General features: G+C 41.1%; 1 protein-coding gene across 8 annotated transcripts in view; it reads right to left on the reverse strand.

The window, feature by feature from the left end:
- Window positions 1–3,995: 3,995 nt before the first annotated feature.
- TTLL5 (tubulin tyrosine ligase like 5) overlaps window positions 3,996–12,727 on the reverse strand; it is a 130,267-nt gene continuing 121,535 nt past the window's right edge. For all 8 annotated transcript variants that reach the window (XR_011726294.1, XR_011726295.1, XM_071745950.1 and 5 more), the window contains one exon: window positions 3,996–4,523. Coding sequence is in view for 6 of the 8 variants with exons in the window: in XM_071745950.1 (XP_071602051.1) it covers window positions 4,483–4,523 (41 nt within the window). In the remaining 2 variants the exon portion in view is untranslated. The remainder of the gene's footprint in view (window positions 4,524–12,727) is intronic.

Below are 12,727 nucleotides of genomic sequence, written 5' to 3' on the forward strand. Positions count from 1 at the left end.
TCTGCTCCTTCTAGTGGATAAGAGTGTGAACAATTACTTCCTTTTCACCTTTTCCCTTGCACTCTTCCTTGCCCATCTCTTCTCCAATTAACTTTCTGTATGAAGAGAACTGTGAATGTTAAATTTTGTGCTCTTGGTATAAACAATCTCAAGGAAAGGACTGTTTGACTGACCTGATTCTGTAGAGAGAAAACAAGGTGCTCCTGATATTTGGCAAAAACAAGGATGTCTTAGGTCTAGAAACATGAAAGAAGGAGGTCAAATCCCAGGTTTAAGTAAAGCTCAGAAGCTTCTTTTGGAAGAAATTCATGACAGATTCACATGAATAATGTGTTCAGAAAGGAAGTAGTGTAAAGAGGATCAATCAGCCAGTTACTTACTGCAACCAAAAAAATCCAGCTATGTAAACACCAGCAAATAACCCATGCAGATCCAAATAGTGAGCCAGGATTGTTACAAGCAACAAAAGTAGGACTGACTGAGAAAAAAAATCTTTGGCAGTTTGATGAGGTAAAGCTCAAAAAGAAAAAAAGGGTCAGGAGCCACACTACTTTTGTTTCCAGCAAACAGTCCAAAATGTTTCTTAGTACAAGGCCTGAAAGAATGCAAGCCAAGAATCCTCTCTGTTCTGTAAGTTTATTATCTCCTTCGCAGGTGAAGAAGTGGAATGGTCCAGTACTGCCAGCCACTCAGCTCCACACATGTGGAGACTGCCCATATTCCAGTATCTGGAAGAGGCACAGCATTGAGATTACTACCAGTAAACAAAGGTCTTGATACCAAAACCTCCTGCCACAGTGTGGAACCACTATCAGTGATACATATGTCAGCCTTCCAGGCATCACTATGAGGAGCATTTCCAATAAACCATGATTGTCCAGAAGCATAACTAGTCTTGAGAATGGAAATTTTAGTATGTCTTGTTGGCACCCCAAGACTAAGTGGTCTATCTAGTGTTACAACATAATCTTCCACTAATAGCACTGACACGACTTATGAGGTTGTTTTAAAGACTAAGACAAACTATGTAAAAGTGAACTTAGTACTTTGTGTACTGAGCACAAGTCAGCTGCTTCTGGAAAGAAGAGAATACAATATAATATTCCTCCCCAAATTTTTATGTTGTGGTATGCTCCTCACCTGAACACAGCACAAAACACTTGTAGAACTCTGCATTACCTCAGCCTCCAGGACTGGGATGTGCACATTACTCCTTCCAAGACCAGCAAGCCTGATTCACTGTCATTGGCACAGGCTCCTTAACTGAGAAGTGATGAAGACATCATGGAGTAGGAGAGAAGAGAACCCCTTGGTTACCTTATCCTGTCTCACCACTGAGATGCTGGATGATTATTGGGGCTTTCTTTTAGTAATTTTATTTTCTCACACATACAAAGGCACTTTCAATAAAACTCATTGATGAGTACAGGGAAGTAAATGTCATAAAACCAGAGACAAACAACCTCCACTTGAGGAGCATGTATATAATTGTACTCCCCAAATTATTTGCTATTCTCCTGTTCTCCCTTACACTAGAAAACACTTCTTGTAATATACCTTCTGTCCAAGATGCATGGGAAATGTGTTCTGTGCCTCCCCATTGAATCTCTTAACTGAAGGACCCTTTGAGAAGTTTTTGAAAAGGGACAGACACGGAGGTGATAAAGCTGCAAAGAGACAAAGTACTTCAGTACACAGCATCCACCATGTACAAGGACATACATGGACTCCAGACTGAGGAGTACAAGGAGATGCTAATAAAAAAAGAGGTTGAAATCACCCAATTTGTTCCTGATTTTCTCTTGTATGTGCTCCCAAGGTAACAGCATTTGTGCACAAAGTATCAGCAAATGCCCAAGGCAAAGGAATACTGCTATCTCCTTTGATGTTCTGTCTGACCTAACATATATATCCTGAGGGTGAACCAGAGTTCAAGGTCTAGGTGTTTGGCTTGAAGTAAAGAACCAGTCTTGATATCCCTGGGCATGTTTTTAATTGCTGGAAACAGAAGAAAAATTTTCCAGGGACAACAGATGCAAGACTCCACTGCTCCTGAAGCTGACAAAACCAGTCCCTTCAAAATGAAGGTCTTTGAGTGCAATATGGATTTCTCTGAACATTTCAAAAATCTTAGAGACAAGATGTCTGATACACTGCTACTAAGTCAAAGTTACAGATGTGGTGCTGGCTACATCTAACATGCAATGCAAAGAATGTCAGAAAACATGCTAGTTATAACTGAGTAACAATCATTTTCCAAAAATGACTGTGTGGGAGATTGGCAAAGCTGAAAAGACCTATGCTCATAGAAAGCCAGAACCGATTGATAATTTGCCAGACAAGAACGTAAGAATGCCATTTCTGCCAATGATCCTCGGAAGACAATTGTACCTTTCCCGGGCTTACTGTGCCTCTAATTCTCTCAGAACATCTTTTCAGCGGTGGCTGTAACAACCTGAACGAAAAAAAACTAGCAAAGACAGAGATAAAAGTTCCAAAAGGAGATATATCCACAAGGATCCTACTTGATCCTGCACATGAAACATAGTGGAATAAGAATAACTCAGATCCCCTGGGAGGGAGGAAGAAAGGAATGGAATTTTTTATTTGCTAAAGCTAATTCATGTAGGCAAATGGCCCCTCCAACAGGCCTCGAACAACAGATCTGGAGGTTCCTCCTAATGCAACACATAGCAGAGTAGCCTATGAGAAGACAAACCCAAGGTCCCACATCTGCTGCGGTTGTGCAGAAGTCTGACATAACTTCTGAAATGAAATTTTTGCTAAATGCAAGCTGACAACTTAATGCACCAGTAGAAACATCTATCTCAGAGCTCCACGGGTGAAATGAAATCACTGCAGACAGAAAGATCCTGATCTGAAAGTAACTTCACAAGAATTTACAAATATCTTGGTCACTGATGATATGTGATGGAGACATAGGCAGCAGACAAATGCCATGGACATTCTTAAGAGCACAGCTGAAAAACACAGAGAAACTGAACAGGACCATGAATGTCTACAAAAGTAAAGATAAGCCTATTAAGTGAGAAAGGGAACAGCTACATCAGAGAACTGCATTTTAGATGAATGAAATATTCAATGTCTGTCATATACATGAGTGGAATCCAAATAGAAAAATGCATGTTCTGTCCTATGAATTCATGCCTGGATCAAGCAGTAGTGAAACAAATAAGGCATGAACATAATTATTTCATCTTCTCACAATCTATCTGGTAATGAATGACAGAAAATATGTACAATCCAAGAGTGAACATGAACACAGTCATTTAAAGAGAAAATACATTCCCCCTCTGACATTGTTTCTTCTGTCAGCCACTGGGGTTGATCCTTATTTACTTCCAACACTTGAGAATCATCTCTTAACACTGACTATACAGGCTGGAAATCACAGAGCACCTATGGGATAAGAAAACAGATCAAACAGGCTATTAGAATCTGCTGTCTCATTCAAAGAGCTCACAAAAGCTCTGAGGGCTTTGATACAAACAGGAGATTTTGTAATCTTTGAGAAGTAAAATCAAACCATTTGCTGTTTGACAAGGCAGAGGCGCAAAAACCTGAGTTTTCCTTTAACCTCGCATCAACAAAGAGCCAGAGCTGAAGCTGCTTGCTGTTCATTTTAAGGATGGGTGGATCTTCAATACATTTTGCAGCTGCTGATGTTCCTTCCTAACACAAGCAAATTAATTTTCTTAACATTAGGCAAATTTTAACTGGACTGCCTCACCAAGCCACTGTTGCAAATGACAGGAGCCACCTGGGCCTTAGGGTTCAAGCTTGGGTTTGAAAACATCAGCCAATGAAAAAAATTTATGAAGCCTAAACAAACAGAAATCAAAAAACAAACATAAGCCACACAGAACATAACCACCCAACAGCAAAACATAAAGACAGCTTAAAAAACCTCTCCAACACAATGAAAGCAAATATCTTGGGGGTGTGAATTAATAACTGAAATCATAACCAAAACAAACAAATGAAATGACTTTATTTAAACCAATCATTTCTATGGCTCTATGCCAAAAATCAAGATGGCAACCAACATGGATCTCTCTAGACAAATGTTCTAATATTTTTCTCTGCTGATGGTTGCTATATGATGACAGCAGAGAATCTTGGCTGTTACCAGATTAGGACAAACTGAGATGGCTGAGCAAATGAGACTGCATGTTCAGAGGAACTTCTCTGTCTCATAGAAAGATCTCATGGTTAGTGACCAGGAAGAGGTGAGAGGAAGGGACCCCAAGACTCAGCAGCAGAAGCTCTCAGAGGCAACCATTCATCTCAGCCTGCAGGTGTATCACCAGCCTCCACAGATGTTCAGATACTCTCCTCAGTGCATTGTCCTCTCACCAGGGCCTCCTCTTCACTCTTCTCTTGGTGTTCTGGGAGTATGGTGGTATGAAGTCACTGCTGCTTTTTCCTCTGCCCCATACTTGAAGCCAGATCCTGAATTCCTCACCTGGTGTTCAGCATTAGTCCTTCTCTGCGACCAGAGGCTGGAAAAAACACAAAACAAAAATTTCGTGTAATCGCGGGGGGCTGTTTCGTGGGGAACACTGCTGCACTGCTCTGCAAATCTCAGCCATAATCAGAAATCTGGATCTCCTTATCTTTCACTGTGAAGAGCAGTTGTGTGATTAGATCACAGATCAGTATGAGAAAACCTAACTTAGTAAGCTATCATGAGAAGAACTACTCTTGGTATTTCTCTCAAGACCCAAAATAACTTACTCACTCTTCGCCTCTCATTCATCTCTTCATGTGCTGCTCCAGTAGCTCTAAATCCTCACCCCATACCATAGAACGATTTGGGCTGAGAAGGGACCTCTAAAGGTCATCTAGTCCAACACCCCTGCAGTAAGCAAAGACATCCTCAACTAGATCAGGTTGGTCAGAGTCTTGTTGAGCCTCACCTTGAATGTCTCCAGTAATGGGGCCCCAAATACATCCCTGGGCAACATGTTCCACCACCCTCGTGGTAAAGAACTTGTTCCTAACATCCAAACTAGATCTGCTCTTCTCTAATTTAAAACCATTGCACCTCATCCTATCACTACAGGCCCTTGCAAACAGCCCCTCTCCAGCCTTCTTGCAGGCCCCCTTCTGATACTGGAAGGTTGCTATTAGGTCTCCCCAGAGCCTTCTCTTCTCCAGGATGAACAACCCCACCTTCCTCAACCTCTCTTCAGAGTAGGAGAGGTGTTCCAGCCCCCTGATCTTCCCATCCCTCCTCTGGACCTGCTCCATCAGGTCCAAGTCTTTCCTGGGTTAAGGGCTCCAGAGCTGGATGCAGTACTCCAGGTGAGGTCCTAGCAGAGCAGAGCAAAGTGGCAGAATCACCTCTCTTGATCTGCTGGCCATGCTTCTTTTATGCAGCCCAGGATGCAATTGTCCTTCTGGGCTGCAAGCACACACTGTTGGCTCACTTCCAGCTTCCCCTCCACCAGGACCCCCAAATCCTTTACTTGAGGGCTGCTTTCTATCACCTCATTGCCCAGCCTGTATGATAGCGAGGACTGGTCTGGCCTGGCACCTGGTCTTGTTGAACAGATCAGTTTTCCTTTTCTCTTTCTATCTTTTCCTCATTCACTTGCATAGGAGCTTATTTTCCCACTCCAAAAGATGCTGAGGAGCCTGGTGCTGGAGAGATCAGAGTGTGAAAAGATTGGTCTTTAAAAGAAATGAAATGGCATAAGAAAACATTTTTTTCTTTCCTTTTGTTATAGAGTTAGGTTTTAATTCTACATACAGCAACTTCAGCATATTATGGGAAAAAGTTGATGTTGTCTTCATGTTTTTGACTTAAAATCCTTTGTGCTTAAAAAAAATCCAGAACACTTAGAAATCTACCAAGTTTATTTTGGACACTTTGCATTGTACAGGTAATCTAGTAGGTAAAGCTTGTCCTGTGTATTTAGCACTTCAGCTTGCTCCTAAATGAGTGACATTTGCTGAGAGCTGTTCATTTAAAATATTGCTATATTTTTAAAAATATGCTCTCCTTGAAAGTCCAGAATAAAGCCAAACATCACAGAGCACAGAGGATCTGGAAATATGTTTAGAAAGCAGGATTGCCAGCTATGTTACTGCACAGAAAGTTTGGAACATGAGTTAGGAACCAAACTGCCAACCATTTGTACTAAGAGAGATTTGTACTCTTACTCTTATTGCCAACTTATCCCTTGGCAATATGCTGAAAGCAGGACACATGAGACAGGCAGCCAACTTCAACCTCACCTTCCTGTTCTGAAGACACTTTAGAGCCTTCCTTTTCCTAAAGAAATGCACAGTACAGTTTGTCTTTTCTCACAGACTGAATGAAAATCACTTACTGAGTTCCTCTTGTATGGCTACCTTGAGGACTCAACAGAGAGAGGGGCATTCCTATGTCTACAAGTAAACATGTAAGTCCTACCTCATGGCCAATTCAATCATTCAACGGAATTAAATAATTTATCATTATTTTTTATAATTTCAAAGCTACTGGTGAGCCCTTCACCTTCTTCTGGTTGAGTAGGTTGGACAGAAAAAAAACCTCATGCCTGCCAGCAATCAACATTAAGGGCTGATTCTCCCTAGAGATGACCCATTGCAATAAATCACCTCATACAGCAGAATCTCCATTAATCTCTTGCCCATCAGGAGGTGTTAAATTATCTGCCTACAAGTCAGTTCATATGTTTACATACTATTATGTCATCCATAGCTGCACATCATAAAATTCAACATTTTTGTACTTAGAACAGTTACCTAGGGGGAAAAAAAGGATTACCTCAATTTTCTAGATATGAGACGGAGTCACAAAGAAGTCACAGGAGTTATGTAAAGTCATTTACGAGATATCTACATGCTAAAATTGTGTCATATAGACTTTCTCAGCACAAATGTAGACAGCCTTGATGAGACATCACCACCTACTTTGCTTCCAAGCTGCAGAAGTGAGACAGAGCAAACCACTAGGCTGTATGACAGTACTGGGCTGGGGATCAGAGCTAGTTTGGGCTGTTTCATCATACCCACAGCAAGTCTGAGGCAGAACTCAGAAGCACTGATGAAGTCTCCTGGATTAGTGATGAAAACAAGAACTTCCTTTCCCCCTGAAAAGCTCTGATAATCCTAGAAATTCAGATTTTATTTATCCCAGAAGAGAGAGAATTTTTAATCCTAGAGTGATGCCCAGCATTCTCTTCATAATATATAGTGCAATTAAGAAAGGCAATAAACAGATGGGGTTTATTTATACCCATGGGTGACTGACATTAGCAAGCCAGGACAGCTGACAACAGGAGGCCAGTGTTCCCTCCCCCATCTCTAGGGCACAAATTCAAGTTGGCTTTCTAGACTGGGCATGAAAGGGAAAGCAGCAGTTCCACATAATGAACATTTACTTGAGGGGAAGGGGTGTGTATGACACAAACAATACACAGAACTGCATTCAAGTGAAGTGTCCCTGCATGAATATATCAGTGAGCAGCCTTATTAACAAGTGGAGAAGTAGCAGTGGAAGCCAGCACCAACCTTCCTGCTCCCCATGCTACACAGAAGATACTGTGGGGGGTCCTCACTGCTAATTCCCTTCTGTACTTGACCGCCTTCATTCTGATTTCTCTTATTTAGCTCCCTCCTCCCTGGTTTATTGTAGCTCTCTCACTTCTCTGGCTCTTCCCCACATTTCATTTCATAACTTCAGATACTCCTTTTACCTTATTCACACACATTTTGGCTTCTATTTTTAGTCTCAATAACATAAGGCCAGATTAAAACAAAATCCAATTTGGATGGGCAAAGTCATCCTCTCTACAGGTAGCTTAATGCCAAAGGGCCAGATGTGAGACAGAAGTAGCCAAGATATTCTATAACCTCTCCACAGCCTTTGCACACCTGATCTGGAATGACATTTCCAACACTGAAAGGAAATGCAGGCAATTTGCCATCACCTAACTACTGAGAACGAGCAATGCTGAGCCTCCCTCCAGTCAGGCAAAGATGCCAACTGCCTGAAGTCATTCCTTATCCTGCTTCAGAGTTTTCCTTGAGTCTGTCAGAAGCAAAGATTTCTAAAATACAAGCTGGGTTCTAGTTCTTAAACAGTAAGGCAATTTCTAGAGACTGTCCTTTTCTTTTCTCCTGCTTTACCAGTGGTCCTGAGACATGGAATTTCCTTTCAGTGGCATGACACCAGCAGCAAGAAGAAAGTAAAGCAAACAGACAAATATAAAAGAAAGGCAAAAAGGCGCTGAAAATGTGAGAGGCAGGCTGTTGTCACAAGCTAAGGAATAAATGTAATTTCTGATCATTAGAAGCTAGTGCTGACCCTCAACACTAGCTGTGATGTGATGGCTGAGTTGGACATTATCTTCTTAACATCTGCTGCTTTTGGCATAGCTTTATGCTCTGCTGGGACTTAATGAGATTTACACACAGTTTTCTGATAAGTGGATAAACTCAAACATAGTCATGCCACCACTGATAATTTGTATCTATTTTAAATGTATTGGTTAGAAACGTTGATATTTGTTCATTGCTACGCATAAAGTAATGGTTCCTTGCTCCTTTAAAAAGTACCAATAAATGGGGTTAGGAGATCTTTCTTTACCCTTCTCCTTTCCATTCTGGTTCATCCAGTACTACAGGCTTGTCTGTCATCTGACCTGGGACACATGGAACACCTATAGCAGGGAGAGAAATTATCCCTTCCCCTTCCTGTCTGCCCTCTTCATGGACCTGTGAAAATCAGCTGGGGAGAGAGAGAGAGAAGATCCACAATGTTTTCATGATGTGTGAAAGAGAAAGAACAAAGGCGTTGGAAAGGTAATTCTAAGAACAAATGTGAAAGCAAATATCCTCTATTATAACTGATTCTTTGCCTTCCCACAAAGGGAGGCACAATAGTAGGATTCATCACAAGCTCCACTGCCTTCCAAAATATGATAAAACAGACTGATTCTGTTTCTCAATAACCCTTTCTCTTCACAGACATGGCATTACAGAGAGAGAGGATGACAGAATGCTATTACTACTGTTGACAAAGAGTGTATACAGGGTGAAAGGCTGCACTGGAAAAGTTTGATGCAAGGTGTTGGATATCACACTCCTGTTCACTTTCAGTGACCCACCCAGAGCTTCTTAGGCAGATGTGGTTCTGGATGGATTTATGTGGAAGAGCTCATCATTACTCTGTTCCTGGACTAGGTAAGTAATAAGCTGACGTAAAAAGTTGCTTGTCTGTTTCATAAGATATCTTGTGCCTGAGTAGCCAGGCAGTCTGAGGTAGAGGTTACTCAAGGTGCCCATTTGAAGGTCACCTTTCACAGTCAAGACCACTTGTGCAGTCAGTCACAGCAACAAGCGAGAACCAGAAGGGTGGCAAATGAAGACTGGAATTAACAGGATTAGTGGGAGAGAGGAGGCATACCAGCAATGTGCTGTGCAGGAACCTGAATGACTTCTTTTACCAGCTGCTCCCGATGAAGGATTTCAATGGTGTGGTGAGACCAGCTGAAATCATAGCCAAGGTTCCTCTTGGGAATGTGGTAACAACATAAAAATAAATACGTTGGTGTTCAACAATCTACTGCCTTCCGAGGCTGCAAGGGAGCCTGGAAGAAGCTGAGGAAGGTTGGACAAAGCTGGGCAGCTGGGAATTCCACCCTACTGTAGCAAATGTCTGGAGTCTGTCACAGGCCATGCACAGTGGCAACAGTACATATCCCTTCCCCACCCTTCATGCTCCAAAAGAGCTGAGAGACACTAGCTCATAAAACAATCTCCAAATCCCAGGCATTTTCTTTTTTAGATCTGGCAAACAATATAAAGTGATTGTATACATACTGTTTAAATGCCTATTGAGTTTACTGGCTTTATTTTTAATTTTGCTGGTGCAGGACATTTTTGAAACTTGTGTTTTGCACACCTGCTAGAAGAATTTATTAATTTTTTTCCTTTAGCTTATATAAAGAGGCTACATTTCAGAAATAATGTTAATTGAAGCAGTGGGTAGACAACACCCAGTCACAACTTAGCACCTCCAAAGTTAACTCTGATTTCAGATCTCCAGTAATAAGACGTGACCTTTTTATGAAGAGCCATATAATAACATTGGATATAAAAAATTCTAGAAACAGGCAGCCTACCTGTAGATTTCCTGTAAACTGAAAAAACTAGAATGTGCTAGATGCTCAGAAGAAGACCAGAAGAGCTCCTTACTACTGCTAGCTTGCAAGCAGGCTCCATTCATGCCTCTGTACTGGACCACACTGCTTGCACATTGATCTCACTTGGATGGTGTTCAGACACTACTCTCCACCTTAGCCTAAAGAAGGAAATCACTAGAAAACTAAGAACAGCAGCCTGTGTGCTACATGGATTAGATCCAAACCAGTTTATTAATCCCCATATTCTTCAAATAGTTTCTTGGCAGTTCAGGATCCAGTTTTAAGCCTTTACAGATGATGATAAACTTTATTTCAGAGTTGCATACCTTCAGGACTTGGCATACAGACAGATATGAGGCCAGGTGAAGATCCAAACTAAACAGACAACTCTCTGCATCATCCTACTCAGACTAAGCTCAGATACAGACCTCGGAATCATAGGGAATAAAATCTAGAAAGTCTATACCACATAGCTCAAAAAATTTCCTCCTTAGTTTCAGATCAAGTTTTGACCTTTACCTTCTGTATGAAGTATTCTCCAGAGAACTAGAATACAAATAAATTGGGTTTGGACCATGCTTTAAGGCAGACTGGGTAGAGATCTTAGACTCTGCATGAATTAACCATCTTCACTGCTGTCAGTGAACTAACTGACAGCAGTTACTTTTACCTCCCTTAGTCAATGTCTCTAATGCTTTTTTCTTCTCCCAGCACATCAAGTGGAAAAGCCATATGGACACTAGTATGATAAGCATTAGTACAATAAAACTGCATTATTGCTAATCAATGTGAGTTTGAAAAGGTGAAAGTCCTGACAAGTCTGCAGCCAGGTACTGGTCTTCGGTTTGCAGTGATATAATTTATTAGCACATTATATTTTTGCCATAGCAAAACAGAACTTCAGAGGCATTTTGTCTTCTGAAGCTTGTAAAATAATAATTTCACAAATTCAAGAAGTTGGCAGCAAGTAAAAGAGAAAAGCACAAAGATAGAAGACAGGTAAAATAAAACATCAAGTTATGGCAAAATGTCTCCACACATCCTACACCATATCAAACACAGCCTCATAAAGACAACCTGGAACTGAATAACCTAATATACTACTTAGTTTAGCTGTAACTCAGCAAGCTATATCCTGAAGAAGACTTGGAAAAGAGAATCAATTTCTTAGTTCACAATTACCCAATTTCACTAACACTTATTGAATTGATAAATTCGGTGTAGTAGGAAACAATGTAATGCTCAGGGACCTAAAAGTAACAGAACAGAAAAAACAATGTGATAATGGCTGTGTTTTCAGAATGACTCACAACCCACCAGTGGCAGAATGTTCAATTTCAGTGAAAAATCAGGTTAGAAGCATTTTGAATGTTCCCTAGAGATATTAATTCTTAGTATTTCTTTAATCGAACAAACCCTGTTAAGCTTTCAGGAACTTTGATAGGAAACTATGTTGTTCAGATACTACAAATAATTCCCAAATGATAGCTTGCAGATTTAGCTTCCTGTCTGTAGATACTCATGAGAATCTCTGCCTCCACTCTCATTTTGCCAATAGCACACAGCTCACACACAACTTTGGTCTCTCCATGAAATGAGGAAAAAGCCACAGGGATGAGAGACTGCCACATTTTCACTGTAGTGGTGGCTTGTTCCAGAATCCTGAGCTGCTTTGCAGAAATGCTGACTTTTATTCTCCCTCATATTTCATCACAAGGGATCTGTCCTCAAGAGCTTGAGCTCACTCCACAACTGTATCTGCAATTGGGATTCTCCTACAGTTCCAGTACTAAGCACCACTGACAATCTGGTTAAAAGTTTCAATACTGCCTGACACCCTATTTAAGCTTCTCAGACATTTTTAAACATTTTTGTGTGTAGAGGTTTTCTCTAGTTCCTCTTCTATCTCTGCAACTTTTCACAGCCTTCTATCTTTAAATGCTTGTAGTTTATTTGGTAATCTGTGTCTCCAATCCCACTAATTGGTATCTAGGATACTAAATACATGTGAAACAGTAACCCCAAATAAACTGCTCATGAGGGAAATGAGGGCCCTAGTGTAAGCAATCAGTGGAGGGAATGAAGAAGAAAAACAGCTGTTCCTGCAGGAAGGACCAGAGTAGTTTCTGAGACACACAGACTGGGTATAACAGCCTCTGACACATTCCAGTGGCTTGGTGCAAAGCTGAAGAAAATATCATTCTCTAGTCTCCAAGAACAAACTTTTTGCACTACTTAATTCCATCACCGCAAGACTGAACATTGCCCTAGGAGCTAGATACCTGTTTCAGCAACAAGGAAACTTCGAGTGACCCACCTACCACGATTCTGCTAGCCTACCCCTAGCCAAACTAGAGTTCTATCTAAGTCCTCATTCTTATACAAATGGCAAGGTAAATCCTTTAGTTCAGCTTCAGAAAGCCTGAGTTCAGTACTGTCCAGCTAGCCTAGTCCTACATAAGGAAACATGAGTTGAAGTTCTCAGTTCTCACTGAATTACAAGAATTCCCAGAGATGGTGACTACCCTGAACTCTGAAGTTGTTAT

The sequence above is a fragment of the Heliangelus exortis genome, chromosome 5 (assembly GCF_036169615.1).
Source record: "Heliangelus exortis chromosome 5, bHelExo1.hap1, whole genome shotgun sequence".
Lineage (NCBI taxonomy): Eukaryota > Metazoa > Chordata > Aves > Apodiformes > Trochilidae > Heliangelus > Heliangelus exortis.